Below are 25,909 nucleotides of genomic sequence, written 5' to 3'. Positions count from 1 at the left end.
TCTGGGAGAGTGATGTTAGCAAGATGGCCAACTAGAAGCCTCTACTGCTCATCCCCTCATAAGACAGCCAGAAGAACAAATAACTACATTTTAGCAAACTTAACTAAGAGTGCTAGAGTACATCAAAGAAGTAACAGAAATCCTAGTGAGCAGAAGAAAGTGGGATGTCCACATGGAGAATGGGAGGAAATACCAGGATTCCTAGGATCATCTGGGAACCAGGAGGAGCTTCTTCCTATGGCAAGGAGATAAGAAGATCCCAGTAACCCCCAGCTACACCATGGGCACCAACAGATCTCACCACTGGGGTTCCTTAGAGTCTGGACAGCAACTAAGCCAAGCTGAGGAAGCTGCCTAGAGTCTGCATAGCTGCGTTCCCTCCAGAGAAGGAACCAACACTGTGCTCTGCCTGCTGTGGCCCTCACAGCTACTGTGCCACTCCATCTTAGAACTGGAACTACTTCTGGAGTGTGTCTTGCTTCAGAGACTTGTAGACATGGCTTCCTTTCATCTGAACCACCCCAGGCTGATGGCTTAACATCCTTAAGCTAAACTTTAAGCAGCTATTACACCCTTCCCTGTGGGGCCAAGTAGAGGTGGAACTACTCCACCTACTTCTACCCCACCTCCCTTGGGCTAGAGCTGAAGCAGCATCCTATTTCCTGGGAGTAGGAAGGGAACAGTACCTTGGCCACCCAGAGCAGTCATGCACCCCTGTGCCTAAGCTGAAGTGGTATACTGTATTCCAGGGAAACAGGGCCTGAACCACCAGAACAGTCACATTCCCCGGGCCTCAGCTGAAGGAGCACATCGCTCCCTGCAGAATCAGTGTCCTGTCCAAGCCAAGCAGCTATGCATCCCAGGGCTGAGCTGATGTAGTACGCTATGTCTTAGGGAAACAGAGCAGTGGCTCAGCTGAGACACCCTGTTCTACAGGCCAAACAACTGTAGTACCCGGCTTCCTTGGAGCTGGACTAGTCTAGAGTCTGAGCTGCTGAGTAAGAGTCATCACTGTACTGTTCCCTAACCCCCATTCCCAGCCCAAATAATAGCTATGCTTCACTATTTTGTAGTACTTGCTGCTGCAGCTACACCTGGTCTCACAGTCTGGGGTACTGCTCATCCCCAGCTAGTCCAAGATTTAAAGTCATGACTTCATGGTGCCTCATCCTTTGGGACCTGTGTTGCCACTGAGCCCTATTAGCTCATGTTCCCAAATTAAAACCATACCCTGCTCCCCAGGCCCAAACCTCCAGGGAACCCCTTCTTTATAGTCAGGCCATTGCTATGCCCTGACCTCCAGAGGGGTAGAATCAAAGCTATAACCCATTCTCTGGGCCTGAGCTGCCAGGAAGCACCTCCAGGTCACAAATCCTGGCTCTGTGAGCAATCTACATCCAACCCCTGCCACAGAGAGCAAACCCACCTCAGGAACCAAGTGTCTCAATAGGTTTGTGAGATCCTGAGCCTAGGACCTTTGCCCAGTAGCCACTCTGAGCACATTCACCTGGAATCAAGAGCTGCTGCAGCTGCATATATATAGCCCCTGTCAGACCTGACACCAAGAGGTATCCCCTTGCCTAAGTCTCCCCATTGTGGGGAAGACAAGAATAGGAGGATCCTAAAAGCCTTTGACACTGAGGACATTAACAACCTACACTACCACTGCCACAAACTTCTGCAGCCTAGGCCCCTGAGGCACCCATTTACTACTGACATTGAACACAGGTACAGCAGCTGCATGCAGACCATATCACTGCATCTGTCAGGAAACAGTCACCACACCTTTTGAAACCAGCATACTGAAACCCAACTGCTAATAAAAGACTTTGTCTTTGAAAGCCATTGTTTGTAGAGTTTGGAAGAGGTAATTATCTTATCAATGCAGAGACACAAAAACATGAAAAAGCAAGGAAATATGACACCACCAAAGGAAAGTAAGAACTCTCTAATGGTGGCCCAATGAAAAGAAGATCAACAGATTGCTGGAAAAGGAATTAAAACTAATGATCTTAAGGAAACTCAACAAGATACAAGAAAATACAGGCTGGGTGTGGTGGCTCAAGCCTGTAATCCCAGCACTTTGGGAGGCTGAGACAGGCGGATCACGAGGTCAGGATATCGAGACTATCCTGGCTAACACGGTGAAACCCCATCTCTACTAAAAAATACAAAAAAACTAGCCAGGCGAGGTGGTGGGCGCCTGTAGTCCCAGCTACTCAGGAGGCTGAGGCAGGAGAATGGTGTAAACCTGGGAGGCGGAGCTTCCAGTGAGCTGAGATCCAGCCACTGCACTCCAGCCTGGGTGACAGAGCGAGACTCCATCTCAAAAAAAAAAAAGAAAAAGAAAAAGAAAATACAGATAGTTCAACAAATCAGGAAAACAATTCACAATACAAAAAATTGAACAAAAAAATCAAAACATGATGAAGAAGAACCAAACAAATCCTGCAGTTGAAGAATTCAATGAATTACATTTAAAAAATACAATAAACAGCTTCAACAACAGACTTGGTAAAGCAGAAGAAATAATCTCTGAACTTGAAGATATATCATTTGATATTACTCAGTTATAGAAAAAACAAGTGAAACCCTACGAGACTTATGGGATATCATTAAAGGAACAAATATTCATACTATGTAAGTTACAGAAAGAGGAGAAAAGGTAAAAGACGTATACAAACTATTTAATGAAATGATAGCTGAAAACTTCCCAAGTCTGGAGAGACAGACATCCAGATCCAGAAAGCTCAATGATTCCCAAATAGATTTAACCCAAAAAGGTTCTCTCCAAAGCACATTATTGTCTGTTGTCAAAAGTCAAAGACAGAGAGAATTCTAAAAACAGCGAGAGAAAGGCATCAAGTCACATTTAAGAAAATCCTTGTTCAGCTAACAGCAGATTTCTTCACAGAAACCTTACAGTACAGGAGAGGATGGGATGATATCCTCAAACAGCCAAGAATGCTATTCCCAGCAAAACTATCCTTCAGAAATGAGGGAGAAATACAGTTTTTCCCAGACAAGCAAAATCTGAGGGAATTCATCACTGCTAGACCAGCCTTATGAGAAATGCTCCAGGGAGTCCTACATCTGGAAGTGAAAAGAAAGTAGTCAGTACAATTAAAACATGGAAAAGTATAAAACTCACTGATAGAGCAGATACACAAAGGAGAAAGAGAAAAGAATTAAACCTTATCACTAGACAAAACCATCAAACCACAATGATAAATAATAAGAGAGGAAGAAAGGAGCAAAGGATATTATTAGAACACTATTAACAAAATGACAAAAGTAAGTGCTCAAATATCAATAATAATCTTGAATGTAAATGGATTAAATTCTGTACTTAAAGAGACTGGCTAAATGAATATTTTTTAAATGACTCAATTATATGCTTTCTATAAGAAACCCACTTCACCTATAAAGACACATATAAACTGAAATTGAAGGGATGGAAAAAGTTATTCCAAGCAAATGGAAACCAAAAGCTGTCAGGAATTGCTATACTTATGTCAGATTAAAAAGACATTAAGTTAAAAACTGTAAAAACAGATGAAGAAGGTTATAATATAATGATAAAGGGACCAATTCAGCAAGAGGATATAACAATTCTAAACATACATGTACCCAACACCAAAGCACCCAGATATATAAAGTAAATATTATTCTACATAAAAGGAAAGATAGACTCCAATATGATAGTAGTTGGTGACTTAAACACCCCACTGTCAGCACTGGACAGATCAGCAAACTCCAAGTACAGTGATCTCAAAGAGACCACACTAAGAAACATAGTCAAACTTTTGAAAGCCAAAGACAGAGAAGTGACTTGTCATACACAAGGGATCTTTGATAACATAATCAGCAGATTTCTTATCTGATACTTTGGAGACCAGTATATTCAAAGTGCTAAAAAAAACCAAAACAAAACTCAAAACCCTGTATACGACAAAATTGCCCTCCAAAAGCATAAGGAAATTAAGATGTTCCTAGATAGACAAAAGCTGAAGGAGTTCATTACCACTAGACCTCCCCTGCAAGAAATGCTTAAGGAAGTCCTGAAAGGTGAAATGAAAGGGCACTAGACAGAGGGGACAGTGCAGATTCAGGCACGTGCAATGGCTACTGGGGAAGACCCAGCCAGTGGGGCTATTGCCAGCATCCAGTCAGCTGCCGCCTTCCCTGACCCCAGCGTCAAGTGATGCGCAGGGTGATCCAGGTGTGTGAGGGGCAGCTGGATGTCCAGACTGAGGGCACTGGTGCCATCAGTGGCTATCCTGCCACTCAATCCATGACCCAGGTGGTGATCCAGGGTGCTTACACCAGTTATGATGCAGTTAACACAGAGGGGACAGCTGCTGAGATACACTATACTTTCCCACTCCTGCAGTGGGAGATGGGGCAGGGGGTACGACATCAGGGAGTACAGCTGCTGTTGGTACTACCCAGGGCTCAGAGGCACTGCTTGGGCAGGTGACTCCTGGCACTGGTCAGTTATTTGTGACAGTGTTACCACAAGGAGTACTGCAGGGAGGAAGCCAGCACTTGATTGCCCCTAGGACTCACCCTTACTTATCAGGACATAACACCATTGTAAATCAAGAAGCATCTCTATCTATCTCTGAACATACAATGTGAAATCACACTGAGGCCATAAAACAGTTGAACCTCATCATAAGAGTGACTCATCAGTGTCACTAATAAGGCCAAGAAAAATTCTATTTTCATGCAGAGACCAATTCGTTTTTTAATTAAAAGACAACTCTTTTTCAAAAAGGAAAAAAAATAAACTCTTTTTCCAGCTCTCTCAGATGCAGAAATGTAATTACCAGCATCCCTGTGCTGGGAGCAATCATTAGATTTTTTTAGATTTTTAAAATATACTTCATTATATTTTACTGTATTCATTCTTTAATCAGGGATGTGAGGGATAGAGTAACATTTAGAATATCTGTAGAGTTTATATATAATGTTCTTATTTCTTGTTGCCTTTATAGGTGGAAAAAATCTAAAATCTCCTCAAAAAGTAGAGGTTGACGTCATAGATGACAACTTTATCCTGAGGTGGAACAGGAGTGAAGAATCTGTCGGGAATGTGACTTTTTCATTCGATTATCAAAAGTATGTGACTCTACTTACTGATTTGTCAGAATGACCTGAATCATTTTTACAAGTTTAGCACCATAATTTTCAGATTTGGAAAGTATTTGGTTCTTCTATTTTTTAGAAATGTTATGCCTATTTTACATAGTATTTTTAACTTTGTTTCTGTAGAGACTTAGTCAAACACATCTTTGGGTGTTGAAGCAAAAAAATTGGGGATGAAGGTGGTAGACAGCATCTCTAAGCCATAGCCATTCCTTCTTTCCTCTGGGTGTTCCAGCTTCTTTCAATATAAGTTGGGATCTGAACTAGGGTGTATCTTGAGGATACGGCATAGTACTCCAAAAGGCCCATCCAAGACCTTGGAATAGGCCACGAGGTTTCCTGTGATCAGGCTTTCCTATTATCTCCATGATATATTTAGTAGAGATGGGGTTTCTCCATGTTTTCCAGACTGGTCTCGAACTCCTGACCTCAGATGATGCACCCGCCTCCACCTCCCAAAGTGCTGGGATTACAGGTGTGAGCCACTGCACCCAGCCAATAATGATTTTTTTAAGAAACTATAAAAGTAGCTTCTGCTGCAATATCTTGATTAGATGTGAAACAGTTTTAATGGAGCATGCATCAGCATCTCCTGAAATAGGAAAGACAGATGTGAACAGTGAGGTTGGGTTGAAATTATATTAAGTTTCAAGTTTTTGATAAGGTTTTCTGTTTATAACAAGAGTTTCTGGATTTTTAGAAATAGTTTCTGATGTGGAACCTTTTCAAGAATGTTTAAGATATTTTTAATGCCAGCTCTAATCTCAGGCCTCAGATATGTAAAGTGGAAGTGAAAACTGACCAAGAATGAAGTATTTCATATGCTAGTGTATATTTTTGGTAATTTCTTTAAAATGTTTCCGTTTTGAAAAATAAGGTAGACTAGTATTTGGTTCAGCAGCAAAATTATTTTGGTATTATTTCTAGTTTCTAGTATCTAAATCATCTTTAAAATGGCATCTGTGATATTATTAAAAATAAATAAATCAGCTAATGAATTAGGCTTGACAAAAATGCCTTCCCAGAAGATAGTTTCCCTGCTACTTTTACAGTTGATGGGCTTAACATAGGTAAAAGCTTTGAAATCTGCTAAATTGGCCAGGCATGGTGGCCCACGCCTGTAATCCCAGCACTTTGGGAGGCTCAGGTGGGCAGGTCACCTGAGGTGAGGAGTTGAAGATCAGTCTAGCCGACATGGCAAAACCCCATCTCTACTAAAAAAAAAAAAAAGAAAAAATACAAAAATTAGCCAGACGTGGTGGCACATGCCTGTAATCACAGCTACTTGAGAGGCTGAGGCAGGAGAATTGCTTGAACCTAGGAAGTGGAGGTTGCAGTGGGCCAAGATTGCTCCACTGCACTCCAGCCTGGGCAGCAGAGTGAGACTCTGTCTCAAAAAAAAAAAAAAAAAAAAAAAAAGAAAGCTACTAAGTTCATTTCTATCCCTCACTTTCCCTGCAAGCTCTTCCCCTTTCTGAGCAACATGTCCTTTTCTGCTTTAGGCACCCCCTGCGCACTTGATTTCTTCATGTTTGCCCCTTTTTCAAAAGGTAATATCAATCACTTCAGCTTTTTGATTGGCCAGTTCCACTTCCAAAAATTAATTTGTTTATGTAAACGTTTTAAGTGGTTTCTGATGATGTAATAGAAGAAATTACGGAGACAGGCAAGCAGAAGGGATGGTCTTTGAGAGGGCTGTGGAAACCCTGAAACCATACTGATTCCGAGGTCTTTCTTAGGGAAGTCTATTCATAGGAGGAGGTCAGAAAGGAATCATCCAATCCAATTCTCCAATTTCTATTTAATTTTATTTTATTAGAGACAGGGTCTTACTCGGTTGCTGAGGCTGGATTGCAGTGATAGGATCATAGCCTATGGCAGCCTGCAGCCTTGAACCCCTGTGCTCAAATGACCCTCTCACCTCAGCCTTCCTAGTAGCTAGGACTATGAGCACATGCCACCATACCCTGCTTTGCCTTTTTTTTTTTTCTCATAGAGACAGGAGTTAAGAAATAACTCTTAAACCAGTAAATATAAAGTATTTGACACTTATACTTATACATTTGCTCACTCATTCATTTGTTTTATTTTACTTTAAAGACCTGAGATGGATAATTGGATAAAATTGCCTGGATGTCAGAATATGACTAGTACCAAATGCAACTTTTCTTCGCTGAAGCTGAACATTTATGATGAAATTAAATTGCGTATAAGAGCAGAAAAAGAAAACACTTCTTCGTGGTGTGAGGTTGACTCGTTTACACCATTTCGCAAAGGTAAGAAGAAGGTGCTGAATTATATTCCTCAGTAAATATCGCCGGAGCAGTTCACTTTCCAAGCCATTCATTTGCATGATGCAAAATCTAACATCTTTGAAAAAGAACAAAAATTCCCTTAAACCTGTATCTTCTTCCTGCTACGGCTCTATTTTTCCTGCTTTCCCTGTAGTAGTGGTTCTCAAAGAGTGGTCCTCAAGGCCCTTTCAGGGGGCTGTAAAGACAAAGCTATATTTATGAAAAATCTAAGACTTACTTGCCCTTTTTATTTTGGTTCTTTCTTGTATTTACAGTGGAGTTTTCCAGAGGAGGCTGTTTGATGTGTGATGTGGTGGTATGGTCACTGATTAACATAGAACTCAATGTGAAATTTATCTGCCTTCTTTATTAATCCCAACATTCAAAAGATTTGGAAAAAAATGTAAAACAGCACCACTCTGAAGTTTTATGTTCCTTGTGGCAAATGTTTGTTACCATAAAATAGGTTTATCATTGTTATTTCTTTTTCCTTTTTTTTTTTTTTTTTTTTTGAGACAAAGTTTTGCTCTTGTTGCCCAGGCTGGAGTGCAATGGCACGATCTTGGCTCACTACAGCCTCTGTCTCCTGGGTTCAAGTGACTCTCGCGCCTCAGCCTCCCAAGTAGCTGGGATTACAGGCATGTGCCACCATGCCCGGCTAATTTTGTACTTTTAGACAAGGTTTCTCCACGTTGGTCAGGCTGACCTCGAACTCCCAACCTCAGGCGATCTGCCCACCTCAACCTCCCAAAGTGCTGGGATTGCAGGCGAGAGAGAACCACGCCCAGTCCATTGTTATTTCTTAATGGATTAGTTAAAATGGATTGAAAACTTTACCAGTTTTAATGTTTAATATGCTAATATAAAAAGATACAGCCCACATAAATAACGGCTGTTTTGGATTCTCAGTAATTCCTTTAAGAATGTAAAGGAGCCGAGTGTAGTGGCTCACACCTGTAATTCCAACACTTTGGGAGGCTGAGGTGGGAGGATCACTTGAGGCCAGAAGTTAAAGACCAACCTAGGCAACATAGTGAGACCCCATCTCTACAAAAAATATATAAAAATTAACCAGGCATGGTGGTACACAGCTGTAGTCCCAGTTATTCAGGAAGCTGAAGAGGGAGGATCACTTGAGCCTGGGAGATCAAGGTTGCAGTAAGCCGTGTTTGTGCCACTGCACTCCAGCCTAAGCAACAGAGCTAGACCATATCTCAAAAAAAGATGAGGATCCTGAGACCAAAAGGCTTGAGAACCACTGCCCTTTACCAAGAATGATCTGTACTCCGTTTCTATACTACTTACCTTCCCATTCCCTCTCAGTCCGCTCCATTCAAACGCTGTTCCTCATCACTATTAAAACCACTCTTTTCGGCCGGGTGCGGTGGCTCACGCCTGTAATCCCAGCACTTGGGGAGGCCGAGGCGGGTGGATCACGAAGTCAGGAGATCGAGACCATTCTGGCTAACATGGTGAAACCGTCTCTACTAAAAATACAAAAATAAATGAAAAAAACTAACTGGGCTTGGTGGTGGATGCCTGTAGTCCCAGCTACTCGGGAGGCTGAGGCAGGAGAATGGCATGAACCCGGGAGGCGGAGCTTGCAGTGAGCTGAGATCGTGCCACTGCACTCCAACTTGGGCAACAGAGCAAGACTCCATCTCAAAAAAAAAAAAAACAAAAAAAAAACACTGTTCTCAAGGTCACAGCAGCCTCCACAATGCCAAGCAAATTCCCAGTCCTCTTCTGGCTTCATCCCTCAGTAGCACAGATGTGGTCATCACTCAGTTTTTCCTTTACTGGATCTCTAGGGCACTGCTCGTTCTTGGTTCTCCTCCTGCTCATTGATTGCTTCATCTTCCCGACTTTTCAGTGTTAGACTGCTGCTGGGCTCAGTCGTTGAACCTCTTCTCTTTCTGTATCACTCCACTGGTGATCTTACAGCTTTCTATGCTATCTGTGTGCTCTTAACTCCCAGAAGTGGCAGGCACATAGTAAGTGCTCAGAATTATTTGTCAAATGAAGGTTTTGGCATTATATTAATAAAGTTCCAAAGTAACTGTTTAGATTTTTTTTTTTTGCAGCTCAAATTGGTCCTCCAGAAGTACATTTAGAAGCTGAAGATAAGGCAATAGTGATATACATCTCTCCTCCTGGAACAGAAGATAGTGTCATGTGGGCTTTGGATCGTTCAAGCTTTACATATAGCTTAGTTATCTGGAAAAACTCTTCAAGTGTAGAAGTAAGCATTGTTTTTACCTTTGTTTAATCGATGTGAGAGAAGAATTAGGTGAATTAATCCTAAAATTTGACTTTATACTTTTTTAAAGAAGCAACTTATATTTTTATTATAGGAAAGGATTGAAAATATTTATTCCAGACATAAAATTTCTAAACTCTCACCAGAGACTACTTATTGTTTAAAAGTTAAAGCAGCACTACTTACGTCACGGAAAATTGGTGTCTATGGTCCAGTGCATTGTATAAAGACCACAGGTAAGGAAGGTGTTTTGTTTTCGTTTCAATAAGTATATATACAAATTGTCAATTTTGGCATCTTTCCCATATTGCTGAAGTTTACATGATAGGTTGATACATGTTTAAAACATTGTAACATTTACATAAGCAAAATAAATGTTATTTGGGATTTTTGTCTCAAAGAGTAATGAAAATTAATTCTACTTAAAAGTTCAGGCTGGGCGTAGTGGCCCACGCCTGTAATCCCAACACTTTGGGAGACTGAGGTAGACAGATCACTTGAAGCCAGAAGTTCGAGAACAGCCTGACCAACATGGGAAAACCCCGTGTCTACTAAAAATAAAAAATTAGCTGGGCGTGATGGCATCCACCTGTCGTCGTAGCTACTTGGAGGCTGAGGCACAAGAATCCCTTGAACCTGGGAGGTGGAAGTTACAGTGAGCCAAAATCGCACCATTGCACTCCAGTGGGGAGCAAGTTGGACAAAGAGTAAGACTCCTTCTTAGAAAAAAAAAATTCAAATATTTTGTAATGACAAAACTTTTCATTTGTTCAGAATCCACATAAAGCAGGAGGTAGCTGAATATGAGCTCTGCAAATGGGAAGAAAAGGAGGGGAAGTAGTTGCTGGTAGACAAGTTATTCTTCCAGCAAGCATACCTTTGTACGTGGGATGTTAAAATAGGAAAGCATCCTGATATATTTAGTCAGTAACATCTTTCCAATAATTAAGGTCGGGGACAGGAGCTGGGATTTGTTTATTTTAATTGTAAATTTCATCTGCTTTATTTTTTTAATCAAACATTACAGAAGGGTTTAAAGTGAAGTCTTTTCCCCCTCCCTTCTTATCCCCAATTCCACTCACCAGAGGTAAGCATTGCTTGGCAGTTTGTGTATATCCTTTCACAACTTTTTTTCAGGGCTTATGTAAGCATATATACAGACCCACAGTTTCTTGGGTTTTGTTTTTTAAATTACAAAATAAAATCTTACTAGTTGTACTTTACAGCTTGCTTACTTAACCCAGTTTGTTGGGGATATCATTCTATATCAGTCAATACAGATCTGTTACATTCTTCATTTGATCTTAGCCATCTGTTGCATTCTTTTTTTTTCTTTTTTTTTTTTTTTTTTTGAGACAGGGTCTCACTCTGTTGCCCAGACTGGAGTGCAGTGGCTCAATCTCGGCTCACTGCAACCTCTGCCTCCCAGGTTCACGCGATTCTCCTGCCTCAGCCTCCCGAGTAGCTGGGGTGTGCCATCATGCCCGGCTAATTTTTGTATTTTTAGTAGAAACGGGGTTTCACCATGTTGACCAGGCGGGTCTTGAACTCCTAACCTCAGGTAATCCATCCACCTCAGCCTCCCAAATTGCTGGGATTACAGGCGTGAGCCACTGCGCCTGGCCTGTCGTCTTTCAAATGGCTGCATAGTATTACAGTGTGAATACAAACCGTCCTTAACTATTACCTTATAATGATAAAATGTGAGCCTTTATCTTCTTGCCAGTTATCTCACTTGAGTAAAAATGTATGCTTTTTTTTAATCTGTTCTTTGGCTTCTAGTTGAAAATGAACTACCTCCACCAGAAAATATAGAAGTCATTGTTCAAAATCAGAACTATGTTCTTAAGTGGGATTATACGTATGCAAACATGACCTTTCAAGTTCAGTGGCTCCAGTAAGTTCTATTCTGTAAATTTCCTTTTGCCCAGTTTGTTTTGATTATGCTTCTTTTCACTCTGCTTCAGTCACCAGGTCCTTGCACACAGAATGACCAACTGGGAGGTGGGTATGATATATTGGAAACATGAGGAATCTCATTTCTAACCCCAGTTCAGCCAGTAACTAACTGGATGACATTGAGCTAATCGCTTAACCTCCATGGGCCTCAATTTCTTCACTTGTAAAACAGATGGATTCTAATATCTGGGGTTCTTACTGGCTTAAGAAAAAAAAAAATGTGATTAGTTGCGTGTGTTATTTCCACAATCTGGAACACTTGACCCTTGACCCTGATGTTTTTCTTAAGAACTCTCTTCTTCCATGAGTCCTTAAAATGATCTCAGTCCACTCACTTGTTCCATTCAAAAAATTAGCCTTCCTCATTTATTACTTTAGTGGTTTTGACAAAATTTTGTAGTAGTTACTTTGGTGGGAAAGAAAGTTGGAAAAAACTGTGTTCTATGTGGTTGAGCAGAGGCTAGCTAAACATGGATGAAGTCTAGGCACTGCATAAAAGAAAGAGAACTGGCCTGGTGCAGTGGCGCATGCCTATAGTCCCAGCTACTCAGTGGGCTGAGGCAGGAGGATTACTTGAGGCCAGGGATTGAGGCTGCAGTGTGCTATGATCACACCTGCAAGTAGCCGCTGCACTGCAGCCTGGGCAACATAGTGAGACCCCCATCTCTAAAGATTAAAATTTTTTAAAAACTGATAAAAGAGAACGGCATGTAGTTTATACTGATTGGGAAATTGTAGGAGATGAATAGAGAGAAAAAAGAGAAGAGGAAAATTAAGTAGAAGGAAAAGTGGGTTATGGGGAGAAAAGAAATGGAAAGAAAGATATACATTGGTGGCAGAGGAGTAGAGAGCAAAGGCAAGTATAGCTAAGACAGGAAAGGAAAAGTCAGAAGAAACTGGAAAGAAACAGAAAAAATGAGGGAGAAGGGAAGTGTGAGTACTGCTATGATCAATTTCTCTCTCTCTTTTAGTGTTCATTTTGAACCAAGGGTGACCAGTAGAATGGAAATGCATTTATGTGCATATGTGCCCTACAGTGCATATATAACCTCACAAACCAATCAGGAGACTGTTCAGTAATCTTTTGTGTATACCTCACTTTCAGAAGTGAATAAATAATAGGGTCACCAAATAGATAATGAGCAGTATTTCTGATGGCTGATCTCTAAGCTGCTTTGGGGCACTTAGCATATTGTACAAAGCACTGAAGAAATGGGGAAAGAGTCAACAGAATCAAACATGGTTCTAGAAGTCGAAAGCAGTGAGCGGACATTGCAAAGTGTTGTATGGTTTCAGACTAAAGAGTGGTATACAAATTATAAGGGTTGCAGAAATTGAAAATGTAAAGGTGAATAGGGGCTGAAGAGACCAAAGAAGCCATAAGAAAAGAGATGAGGTAGGAACAAGGCCTTGATTGTTAATTCCGATTTTTTTCAGATAGACAAGTATTAGATGTTTTCTGTTTCTGTAACAAATTACCACAGACTTAGCAACTTAAACAGCTATTTATTGTCTCAAAGTTTCTGTGAGTCAGGAGTCCAAGCGTGGCTTAGCTGGGTCTTCTGCCAAGCAGTCGAGGAGTCAGTCAGTCATACAAGACTCGGGGGCTGCTCCCAAGCTCACATGTTGTTGGCAGAATTTATTTCTAGAACTCATAGTGGCTCACTTCGTAAGAGACTATCAGGGAGGGAGAGTCTGACCTCTAGATCCTTTTTTTTTTTTTTTTTTTGAGAGGGAGTCTCACCCTGTCACCCAGACTGGAATGCAGGGGCACGATCTCAGCTCCCTGCAACCTCCGCCTCCCGGGTTCAAGTGATTCTTCTGTCTGCCTCAGCCTCCCGAGTAGCTGGGACTACAGGTGTGCGCCACTACACCCAGCTAATTTTTGTAGTTTTAGTAGAAACGGGGTTTTACCATGTTGTCCAGGGTGGTCTCGAACTCCTGACTTCAGGTGATCCACCCGCCTCAGCCTCCCAAAATTCTGGGATTACAGGCATGAGGCACCGCGCTCAGCCAGTTTTTTTGTATCTTTAGTAGTGACAGGGTTTCTCCATGTTGGCCAGGCTGTTTGAAAACTCCTGGCCTCGAGTGATCCGCCCACCTCAGCCTCCCAAAGTGCCGGGATCAGAGGTGTGAGCCGCCGCGCCCACCTCAGCCTCCCAAAGTGCTGGGATCAGAGGTGTGAGCCGCCGCGCCCGGCTAAATCCTCTTTGAAGGGGCTCATCTCATTAGGTCAGGCCCACCCAGAATAGTCTCTCGTTTGATTCAACTGATTTGGGACCTGTATTACATCTGTGAAATGGCTTTTCTTCTGCCACTCAATGTAACCTCATTATGAGAGGAGGGCCTCCATCCTATTTACAGGTCCTGCCCACAGTCAAGAGGAGGGGATTATACAGGATGTGTACACCAGGGGGCAGGAATCTTGGGGGCCATCTCGGAATTTTGCCTTCTTCAGTGGGAAGGATGTCCTTCTAGAGTAGCAGAACATTTGGACACCAGGTTGCAATGGGAAGAAAGCTGAATAAGTAGAATGGGACAAGATTAGGGTCAACCTCAGGTTGTCCTGCAGGCTTTTGGGGATTTTGTGTTGGGGTGATGAGTAACCTGCGCTCTGGATTTGAGGAAGGTGTGCACGGCAATGTGGTATATGGGAGAGTGGACTAAGAAGAAGACACTAGAGAGAGACAAGGAAACCAGTCAGGAGGCTGTTAGAGTTCTGGGCTTGAACTGAGGTGCTTTTAGCTCCTGGTTCCTGGGCAAGTTACTGAACCTCTTTAGTCTCGTACTTATACTTGCTCTCATAACCCTGCAGTGTGTCTCTATTTTGGTACTTATCCTCTGGTATGCTGGCGCATGTTTAGCAACTGGCTTTCCAGAAAGAAGAAGTCCTATTTTGTAGTGTTTGCTGATTTTCGTGATATAAATATTCCCACCATGGCCACTTTCAAGCCACCAGCCTGATGTCCCTGAACATGGAGTTGAGAAGATATGCACAGTAGCACACCACTGTCGTATACCCCCAAGAGCTTAGACAATAAAATGTAGTAAAATAGTTAGGACAAGATGAATTTATTTATCACCTCTGTCTTTAAAACAATTTTTATTTGCAAATTTTTATAACTTAATTTTTAATAATGATTTTTGTTTAAAAACCAGTTTGCACTTTGGGAGGCCGAGGTAGGTGGATCACCTGAGGTCAGGAGTTCGAGACCAGCCTGGCCAACATGGCGAAACCCCGTCTCTACTAAAAATACAAAAATTAGGCAGGCCTGGTGGCATGCGCTTGTAATCCCAGCTACTCAGGGGGACAGAGGCAGGAGAATTGCTTGAACCCAGGAGGCGGAGGTTGCAGTGAGTCAAGATCCTACCACTCCACTCCAGCCTGGGTGACAGAGCGAGACTCGTTCTCAAAAAAAAAACAAAAAAACAAAAAAACCCCAGCTTGCAGCATTCCTGGAAATTCTAACTAACAGATATTCTTGCACATTGACATAAGCCACCTGCAGCAGAGCACAGCGTGATCACAGTGTGGAACAATGTTTGGCTTTCTTTTATGTTAGATGCATATCTCCGCCATTGTTTGTGAGTTTCCTGAGGGTGGCTACTATTTATTTCTGTAACCTGAGCCCCCAACACAGTGTCTGGCATATTGTACATACTTAATAAATATCTATTGAATTAATGTGTGGTTGAGTTTAAAAATTGTTTGTCTTAAAAGTGCCTTTTTAAAAAGGAAACCTGGAAACCATTTGTATAAATGGAAACAAATACCTGACTGCGAAAATGTCACAACTACCCAGTGTGTCTTTCCTCCAAACACTTTCCAAAAAGGAATTTACCTTCTCCGCGTACAAGCATCTGATGGAAATAACACGTCTTTTTGGTCTGAAGAGATAAAGTTTGATACTGAAATACAAGGTAAGGCAGTAGTTTTTACTGGAGATTGTAATTCTCTGATTTGGTACAAGTTCTTAAAATTGTTTTTCTAATTGAACATTATTTCTTTACAAATTTTTCTAGCTTCCCTGCTTCCTCCAGTCTTTAACATTAGATCCCTTAGTGATTCATTACATATCTCTATCGGTGCTCCAAAATGGTCTGAAAACAAGCCTGTGATCCAGGATTATCCACTGATTTATGAAATTCTTTTTTGGGAAAACACTTCAAAGGCTGAGGTAAAAAGACTATAGTATAATTTTGTAGCTTAGAGTTATAACTGTGATTTAGGTAAATAAAGCTTGAATTTAAAATTTGGGGGAAATTTTTAAACTTTTATGTGGGCTGAGTGCAGTGGCCTGTAATCCCAGCACTTCAGGAGGCCAAGGCGAGAGGATCACTTGAGCCCAAGGGTTTGAGACCAGCCTGGGCAAAATAGGGAGACCCTGTCTCAAATAAAAATTTTTAAAAATTAGCCTGGTGTGATGGCGTGCACCTAATATTCCCAGCTACTTGGGGTGGGAGGATCGCTTGAGCTTCAGAGGTCAAGCTTGCAATGAGCCATGATCGTGCCACTGCACTCCAGCCTGGGTGACAGAGTGACTGACAGCCTGTCTTAAAAAAGAAAAAAAAAGGCCGGGCGCGGTAGCTCACGCCTGTAATCCCAGCACTTCGGGAGGCTGAGGCGGGCGGATCACGAGGTCAGGGGATCGAGACCATCCTGGCTAACACATGAAACCCCATCTCTACTAAAAATGCAAAAAATTAGCTGGGCATGGCGGCGGCCGCCTGTAGTCCCAGCTGCTTGGGAGGCTAAGGCAGAGCTTGCAGTGAGCCGAGATCGTGCCACTGCACTACAGCCTGGGCAACTGAGCAAGACTCCATCTCAAAAAAAAAAAATAAAGAGTGATTAACTCAGATATTTACAGAATGAAGAACATGAGCATTTTTCATGTTTTGTACTATAGAGTTATGGGTGAGCTACATCTGGGCGCAGTTTACTTTTAAAATACAGATTCCTGAGCCTGTTGTTACTGAATCATTATCTCTGGGGATGGAGCTCATGAATTTGCATTTTTTTTTAACATGATTCCTATGTATTCATCTAAACCCGGGTTTCTTAGCACTACTGACGTTTGGGCTGGATAGTTCCTTGTGGGGCAGGGGGGACTGACCTGTGCAGTGCAAGATGCCTGGCAGCATTCTGGCTTCTGCCTACTAGATGCCAGTAGTGTTCCTTCCTAGTTGTGACAACCAAAAATATCTCCAAATATTGTCAAATGTCCTCTGGTGGCTCCTCCAAGGGGACAAAAATTGATTCTCATGGGACAAAAGAATCGATAGTACAGTTGTTTTTATTCCTCCAAAACCATTGGAAAACATTCTTCCAAAGTTCAGCTTTGCCCAACAAAATGTTATTCCTTAGTCTTTAATTTTTTGATGGGGGAAGGATTAGAAAAAAATTGCCCAAAAAGTAATGAAAAAAGGGTTGACAAACACTGGTCTAAACCCTAAAATTCAGGTACCACTGACAAAGATAATATACACCATCAGATAATATACATGTTTCCCAGATCACTTCTTCCTTGTGGAGTGTTAGTCAAGGATCTACCTTTAAAACTCCTGTCCAGGCAGGCTGGTGAATTCTTTCACTTTGCTTCATTTTCTATTGGAAATCTAAGCAAATTCCATTGATTTGGCTGCTTCCCTTTTTCACTGTCTAACAACACTGTAACCATAGCATAATGTAGCCCATTGAGAATTATGGTCAGTTTTCAGATGTCTGTAGATCAGACAAACCTAAATTTCTATCTCACACTACTAAATTGTGTAACGTTACTCAAGGTGCTTTATCTCTTGGAGACTTTGCTTCCTCTTCTCTGAAGTGGTGGTAATCATAACAACTAAATTTTTCAAAAGGATGTTTATAAGTTTAAAAGGAAGTAACAGATAGCAAATACCTAGCACATGGCTGGACAAGTAGTAGAGATTCAATAGATTGTAGTTGCCATCTTATCCTATACTGGATCATATATCAGTAATTATTATTATAGAAACTCTTATTGAATACTTATATGTAAGGTACTATGCTAAGTATTGCACATGAATTGTCTGAATCATTCTTCAAAACAACGCTGCCAAATGATGTGATTGGTTAAATTGCTGTTTGGCAAATACTTGGGATGGTGCCTTCATCCCGGCATCACCAGACTGTAGATGCTGGAGCCCGAGTAGATGTGCTGAGAGCAGAGGCCTTAAGTGTGCTTGCAGAGTTTGGCTTGGCTCTTGCGCTGCTCCTGTTTGCCAGGGAGAAAGCGTATTCCACATAGTCTCTGGTCCAAGGAGGATTAAAGGCTGTTGGAGCTGACCTAAACCCGATGCAATGCACAGCCTCCATGGGAGCTCCCCAGCCAGTCTGTAGACTTGTGAGTGAGAAACTACATAATCATGTTGTGAGCCACTGAATGTTAAGGCAGTTTTGTTATATCTTTTTTTTTTTTTTTTTTGAGACAGGGTCTCATTCTGTCACCCAGGCTGGAGTGCACTCATGTGATGTCAGCTCACTGCAGCCTCGACTTCCTGGGCTTAAGCGATCCTCCCACCTCAGCTTCCCAAGTAGCTGGGACTACAGGCACATGCCAACATGCCCAGCTAATTTTTTTGTATTTTTGCTAGAGATGGGGTTTTACCATGTTGCCCAGGCTTTGTTTGTTTGTTTGTTTGTTTTGGAAATAGGGATTTCCTCAACCTCCCAAGTAACAGAGACTACAGGCTCACACTACCATGCCTGGCTAATTTTTTTGAAATTTCTTGTAGAGACAGAGTCTTGCTATGTTGTCCAGGCTAGTCTTGAACTCCTGGGCTTCAATGATCCTCCTGCTTGGCCTCCCAGAGTGCTGGGATTACAGGTGTGAGCCACAGGCTTGTTAGACATTATTCTGCAATAGCTGACTAATACAGATAGGAGCAATAACTGTCCCAATTTTACAGGTCAGGGAATCAGGCAGAGAGAAATTAAATAACGATTGCAAGACCACACAGCTGTAAGTGATACCTCTTCATAAGGCAGTTTGAGGCCCAAACCCGTACTCTTAACCATTCTGTCACTAATCAGAGGTAATACAATGGCAATTACCCCAGACTTGGCATGTACTTATAAATCAATTAGAATTCTCTTAGGAATAGATCATATGCTTTTTGGCAGCAGCATTTTTAACTTTCTGATTTGGATATAGTGGTTTGTCTAAAACAAATTTATATTTCTTACACATATACCCTGTAATCCCAGTGCTTTGAGAGGCTGAGGTGGGTGGATCACGTGAGGCCAGGAGTTCAAGACCAGCCTGAACAACATGGTGAAACCCCATCTCTACCAAAAAAAAAAAAAAAAAAATAGGCGTGGTGGCATCTTTACCTGTAATCCCAACTACTCAGGAGGGTGAGGCAGGAGAATCACTTGAACCCAGGAGGCGGAGGTTGCAGTGAGCCCAGATTGCACCACTGCACTCTAGCCTGGGTGACAGAGCGAGACTGTCTAGAAAAAAAAAACAAACACGTACCAACTACGTGGGAGAGGCCAATGTTAGACTGAACATAAAAGAATTGAGAAAGTACATATTCTCTGATTTCATGAGGTGACTAAATTTTATCAATGATTTAATTATATTTTCTAGAGAAAAATTATCAAGAAAAAAACTGATGTTACTATTCCTAATTTGAAACCACTGACTGTATATTGTGTGAAAGCCAGAGCACACAGCATGGATGAAAAGCTGAATAAAAGCAGTGTTTTTAGTGATGTTGTGTGTGAGGAAACAAAATCAGGTCAGAATCTTTTATTATCTCTTTTAAAAATGTGACTAGACAGAATAAAAGTAATTCTATACTGAACACTGAAAATTGTAAAACATTTTCTCTTTACTGCAAAAAAATATATAGAATGTTTTCTTCTTGAACTACATAAATCAAAAGTAGACTTTCTAGAAAATATTTGTAAATGCATAACTCTCAAGTTGGTGTTGTTTGATGCTTTATATTTCGTCCAGTAGCCCTATAATTAATTTCCTTAATTTATTGCTCTTTAACATTTAATAAGACTATTAGTTTAAAATTTTTAAAATATCCTTAACATAATTATCATGTAGAAATCACTTAGTTCCATTTTGAATTTTTTTAATGTGGGAACTGGTTTAGTCTCATTTTCTATTTTACAGTTTCTAGTGTTGACTGGTAGAGGCTTAGTCACAGAATATCTATTAAATTTTGCTAGTTGTATGACATACGTGTAAGTGCTGAAGGATACTTGCATGTTTGGCCTGTATGTCAATATTGTATTTCTCCCTGAGGATCTCTTCAGTTCCCACGCCAATCTTTAAATGTAAATGTCATTGTCTATGGTTGGTGTGGACTCAGTGCTACCAGAAATATTTTTAAGAGTATTATTTAATAGATTTTATATTTCCTTTCATATGGCTTGTCTTTCACACAGCTGTCAGCACTGTTAGGGCATTTGTATGTCAAAACATATAAATATCATGTATATCTTTTTAGGAAATACATCTAAAATTTGGCTTATAATTGGAATTTTTACTGTATTACTTGCTCTCCCGTTTGTCATTTATGCTGTGAAAGTCCTCTTGAGATGCATCAATTATGTCTTCTTTCCATCACTTAAACCTTCTTCCAATATAGATGAGGTATGTTACTTTCTTTATATTTTTTTTTGTCAACAGCTAGGAAATGAACAGGAAATGTGTTTGATTTCAACAGGATATATATAGGTTTTCTTGATATCCGGAAAATAATAGAGACTGATTTGGGTATTTTCTTCAAAGTTTTAGCCAATTAACTTTAAAAACAGTAATTTAATATAAATAATAACATAGCATGGGATAGTAATGATTGTCCTTAATTTCATATTTTTCTGGCAATTCCTAGATTCACTGTGGCATTTGTTTTACCGTTTAAAGCCTGTGATTCTTGGCCAGGCGTGGTGGCTCATTCCTGTAATCCCAGCACTTTGGGAAGTTGAGGCGGGTGGGTCACTTGAGGTCAGGAGTTTGAGACCAGCCGGCCAACATGGAGAAACCTTGTCTCTACTAAAAATATAAAATTAGCTGGGCGTGTTGGCACACACTTGTAATCCCAGCTAGTCGGGAGGCTGAGGCAGGAGGATCGCTTGAACCCAGGAGGTGGAGGTTGCAGTGAGCCGAGGTCGTGCCACTGCACTCCAGCCTGGGTGACAGAGCAAGACTCTGTCTCTAAATAAGTAAATAAATAAAGTCTGTGATGTAATTCTTTTCAGTGCAGACAGTCCCCAACTTACGCCGTTGGAATTATGTCCCGCATTTGTCAGGACATAATTCCGTTGTAAGTTGGGAGCATCTGTATATATCCAGAAGACTGAAATATTCTATCAGTGTAGAAAGCATATTATATAGGTGAAATCACACAAAATGAAATAAAACATGAGACTTTTTTTTTATGACACATCACAGTTTTTTGTTTGGCACTTCTGTGAAGTTAGCATATTAAATGAAAGCACTAAATGGTGAAGGCCTAAGCATAGAATCTGTTCCTGGGAAATGATGCACTCATCTAGGGTGGCTTTTATGAATTTGAGCGAGTCACTAAGGGCAGGTAAGCAAGTACCCTTGGCTGTAAACTACCCCGTAGAGGTGTGAGGAACAAAGGAGATAAACCTTAAGAGCCTTACCACTCTAAAAATGCTCAGTAAATATTAACAATTTTACTGTTACACCCCTGAGCACAAGAATGTCATTCTGTGTACTCTAATATTCATAGCTATTATTTAAAATAGACTAAAAGCTAGTTACAATAGCTAATAATTTCTCACTTGTGCTTCTTTTGGATATCTATGGGTTAGATACAAACATTTTTATTATTTCAAAAAAAAAAATGTCATGATCCCAGAGCCCTCCCACTCCTGTCCTTTCCCGTGTTCTTCCCCACCTACCCCTGATGGCACAGTGTACCTTTCTTAGGTACTTTTCAAAGACTCCCACAAAAGGTACTAAGATAAGAGTGACCTCACTAATGATTTTAAACATTATAAGGCAATTAGTATGTTCTTAGGTGACTTTTTAATATGCAGACCAGAAGATAGGTTTTCTCAGTAATGGACATAAGAAACTAAAGCTATTATAACTAGAAAAGGAATTTTTATTATTTTAAATAATTGATTTCTACTCTTTCCCTTTTTTTTAATTAGTATTTCTCTGAACAGTCATTGAAGAATCTTCTGCTTTCAACTTCTGAGGAACAAATCGAAAAATGTCTTATAATTGAAAATATAAGCACAATTGCTACAGTAGAAGAAACTAATCAGACTGATGAAGATCATAAAAAATACAGTTCCCAAACTAGCGAAGATTCAGGAAATTATTCTAATGAAGATGAAAGTGAAAATAAAACAAGTGAAGAACTACAGCAGGACTTTATATGACCAGAAATGAACTCTGTCAAGTATAAGGTTTTTCTGCAGGAGTTACACTGGGATCCTGAGCTCCTTGCCTTCCTCTCAGTAACTACAAAGAGAACATTTCCCTGTTTCGGGGAAGAAAAAACATCTTCAGATCATAGGTCCTAAAAATACAGGCAAGCACTTTACTATTTAAAAATGAAATTACAGGCTCAGGCACAGTGGCTCATGCCTGTATCCCAGCACTTTGGGAGGCCAAGGCAGGCAGATCATGAGGTCAAAAGATTGAGACCATCCTGGCCAACATGGTGAAACCCCATCTCAACTAAAAGTATAAAAATTAGCTGGGCATGGTGGCATGTGCCTGTAGTCTCAGCTACTCAGGAGACTGAGGCAGGAGAATCACTTGAACCCAGGAGGTGGAGGTTGCAGTGAGCCGAGATAGCGCCACTGCACTCCAGCCTGGCAACAAAGTGAGACTCTCTTTAAAAAAAAAAAAAAAAGAAAAGAAAGAAAGCAATTATAAGAGTTGAGACAAACGTTTCCTACATTATTTTCCACGTGTAAAATCTTGAAAAAGCCTGTCATTGGACCTGCATTGGATGAGATGAGTCAGATCAAAACGATGGCCACCCGTCTCCCTCTTGCGAGCCTAAGTGCAACTGTGCTCGCTGTGCACTGTGGCTAAGGATGGTGTGTGTGTTCCTGTCCGTCACTGATGCTGCTGGTTACTGCATGTGCCACACCTATCTGTTCGCCATTCCTAGCATTCTATTTCATTCCTCCTCTGGAGATATTTCAAACATTTGGTCTTTTAACACTGAGGTTAGGCCCTCAGGAAATTTATTTAGGAAAGTCTGAACACGTTATCACCTGGTTTTCTGGAAAGTAGCTTAGCCTAGAAAATAGCTGCAGATGCCAGAAAGATGATCCCTAAAAATGTTCAGGGACTTCTGTTCATTTATCCCAAGAACATTGGCTTCTACATCACAGTATCTACCCTTACGTGATTTAGGATTAAAGCCAGGCAATTTTTTACTGCACAGTAAGACTTCTGATTCAAAACTTACTAGAACAATAGTTTCTGGCTGGAATTTGCAATCCCTGAAGTCATAGAAAATAAGTAACTATCTAATTAGAGAAATAATTGTTGTATTTTAAGATCTGAGAGTGCGTACAAGTTTTAATATACATGCCATGCCAGAAGATAGTGTATGCAAGAAGTCTTGGGACCAGAAAATGGCCATGATGGGAGACTGACACAGAAGAAGAATGCTTCCATAGGAAAGAGGTCGCTGGCCTTGGTGCAAGAGGAAGAAGAATGTTCCACTGGGAGCCTGAGCGCCTAATCAGCTCTCAGTGATTAACCCACTCTGTTGTTATGGGTGGTCTCTGTCACTTTGAGTACCAGGCTGGCTTCTCTGCACTGTCTAGCAGTATTCAGATACCCCTGCTGCTCAGCCTGCTTGGCCTTAAAATACAAATCATTGAACTGAGGGGGAAAAAAATGTAACTAGGACGAAAAACCTAATTTAAGAAATCACATAATGCTTTCCAAAGGCATCTACAACTTATTTTTAAATTACTTGCTACTGGGGATTACCCATGGATATCCTTAATAGGCAGGAAGTCTGGGAATTCTGGTGGCCTCTAGGGCAGAGTTCTCAGAGCACCGTTCCGGCAAGGACCAGTGAAAGAGAAAAGAGACAAAGTTAGAGCGTGCTGGGAAGCGGCCATTGCTAAGGCCAGTCTGATTTAAGTAGTCATTTCTGCTGAAAAAACAGATCATCCTGTTGGAAGAAGAGGTTGAAGGCAGCTGCCCTCGGGAGGGCTGTGGTGCTCAGCACATCCTGGGCACGTAACGTGTCTGCAGGCCACACCATGCGTGTCCCCGGACCTGCCACCTGGCTTCTGGAGTGGTTCAAGCAGAGCATAGTGAGCCATTGAGGAGACCCAGGAATCTCCTCTGAGACCCAGCTCTCTGCCGGAGAACCCCACACTGACACATTTTCATCTTTCAGACCAGAGGCTGTGTTTTTGAGATTGTCTCACTCTGTTGCCCAGGCTGGAGTGCAGTGGCTTGATCTCGGCTCACTGCAACCTCCGCCTCCCGGGTTCAAGTGATTCTCTGCCTCAGCCTCCCGAGTAGCTGGGATTACAGGTATCCACCAACACACCCCGTTAGTTTTTGTATTTTAGTAGAGACCGGGTTTCACCATGTTGGCCAGGCTGGTCTTGGACTCCTGACCTCGTGCTCCACCCACCTCGGCCTCCCAAAGTGCTGGGATTACGGGTGTGAGCCACCATGCATGGCTGGCCTGACCTTTGGAAAAGCCCTGTCACTTTGGAAGTTTGTGTCTTTAAAGAGGCGGTTGGAAACATATCCTGACTGCCTGCCACCATTGCTTATCAGACTACTGCAATTCAATGATCCTGCCCAGGACTTCTGGCCCTGGGTTCACCACTGGGAAAACGTGCTTCAGACTGGATAGCCTAAAAAGGAGTAATAATGCCCTTGTAGGTTGTGGAGAAGGGAAAATACGACACCAGTGAAATTGTTAGATCTCTAGGAAGTTGGAGCACAAGGCTTCACGTTTTGAGACCATCTGTGGTTTTCAGTGAACAAGCACTGAGCACCAGCAGCAAACAACAACAACAACAAAAAAAAAACCTCGTTTTTACCTCGTCTTCTAGACATTAAAAGGCAGTTGCATTCCACTCTTCATTATGTTCTACATGTTGCTTCATCAGCATATGCTTAGCTGTAAGTGACAAGTATATTTTCTGAACAGAAATTTACTTAGAAATACCATGTACTTGGGTGTACCAATTAACTGCCTTAAAATTAGCATATTGGTAGTTCTTGGAGAGACCAAGTATAATCTAAGAATTTATATGAAAGATTTGTATCATTAGAGCCAGAAATAATTTTGTATTAATATATAATACAGATTAACATATATGTACCTGTGTAACTTTTGACATGAGCCTGTAAACATACTCATATATGTACCTGCACATGTACCCACGTGGTGTGGGTGTTATTCCTTTAGTATGGACTTAAAGTACTTATTCGTATAGCTTGTAACTAAAAATTAGAACAGCTCCCTAGAATTACGAACTTTAAGAGTCTGACCAGAAATTTGCAACTTACAAAAAAGTTACTTTTAAAAATATAAGTTAGGGCTAGGCACTGTGGCTCATGCCTATAATCTCAGCCCTTTTGGGAGGCAAAGACGGGAGGATCACCTCAGGCCAGGAGTTCAAGAACAACCAACCTGGGTAACATGGCCAGACCCCATCTCTAAAATATATATATACACACACACACACACACACACACACACACATATATATGAGTTATATCTAGAGAGAGATATATATGATATATTGTATATATCATATATATATATTGTATGTATCTCATATATATATATAACTTAGAGTTTGTATCTTCCCCCAAAAGAGGCTGTAATATTTACAGCAGCCTCAAATTGCTCTTAAGGGGTTTGGGTGTGCAGAAGCTTTCCTTTCCCTACCCAGGGCCCTGTGACTACCTAACATGTGTACTGATCTGTTTGCTGGCTGTCTCCCCTGCCCCACTGCTACAACAGAGGCTCCAAGAGAGCAGGGACTTTATTATTCATTACTGCATCCCCAGTAATGAAGGTACTTAGAAAATAATTATTGAATGAATGAAATCTAAACTGAATCTGAGGGTGTTTGCGGCAGTGTTTGTTTTATTGAATTGTAGAAGGACATAACCGTGTGTTCAGTGTTTTTGTGCAACAAACTTGTACATTTTATTTCACTTGTGTTTTGTCTTAAACCCTACTGCTGGAAACAACTTTATATAATAAGCAA

The 25,909-nt window shown here is 41.2% G+C and overlaps 1 protein-coding gene and 2 pseudogenes across 10 annotated transcripts in view; all 3 read left to right on the top strand.

Moving 5' to 3' along the window:
- Nucleotides 1-24,094, top strand: part of IFNAR1 (interferon alpha and beta receptor subunit 1) — a 29,795-nt gene extending 5,701 nt beyond the window's left edge. For 2 of the 10 annotated variants that reach the window (XM_005548808.5, XM_015446899.4), the window contains exons 2-11: nucleotides 5,001-5,124; nucleotides 7,252-7,427; nucleotides 9,530-9,687; nucleotides 9,800-9,941; nucleotides 11,488-11,602; nucleotides 15,401-15,585; nucleotides 15,688-15,842; nucleotides 19,278-19,428; nucleotides 20,155-20,300; nucleotides 21,836-24,094. In XM_005548808.5, the coding sequence (XP_005548865.3) occupies nucleotides 5,001-5,124; nucleotides 7,252-7,427; nucleotides 9,530-9,687; nucleotides 9,800-9,941; nucleotides 11,488-11,602; nucleotides 15,401-15,585; nucleotides 15,688-15,842; nucleotides 19,278-19,428; nucleotides 20,155-20,300; nucleotides 21,836-22,069 (1,586 nt within the window). In that variant the 3' untranslated portion in view covers nucleotides 22,070-24,094. Of the gene's footprint in view, nucleotides 1-5,000; nucleotides 5,125-7,251; nucleotides 7,428-9,529; nucleotides 9,688-9,799; nucleotides 9,942-11,487; nucleotides 11,603-14,823; nucleotides 15,350-15,385; nucleotides 15,586-15,687; nucleotides 15,843-19,277; nucleotides 19,429-20,154; nucleotides 20,301-21,835 lie in introns of those variants that run through there. The other 8 variants (XM_005548807.5, XM_005548809.5, XR_012432049.1 and 5 more) reach the window with 4 other exon arrangements.
- On the top strand, nucleotides 3,878-4,793 carry LOC135970016 (upstream stimulatory factor 1 pseudogene; annotated as a pseudogene).
- Nucleotides 24,095-24,129: 35 nt separating the features above from the next.
- LOC141409978 (uncharacterized) lies at nucleotides 24,130-25,020 on the top strand (annotated as a pseudogene).
- The last annotated feature ends 889 nt before the right edge of the window (nucleotides 25,021-25,909 follow it).

Source organism: Macaca fascicularis, chromosome 3, assembly GCF_037993035.2.
Source record: "Macaca fascicularis isolate 582-1 chromosome 3, T2T-MFA8v1.1".
Taxonomy (NCBI): domain Eukaryota; kingdom Metazoa; phylum Chordata; class Mammalia; order Primates; family Cercopithecidae; genus Macaca; species Macaca fascicularis.
This window is presented reverse-complemented; position numbering and strand designations above follow the sequence as displayed.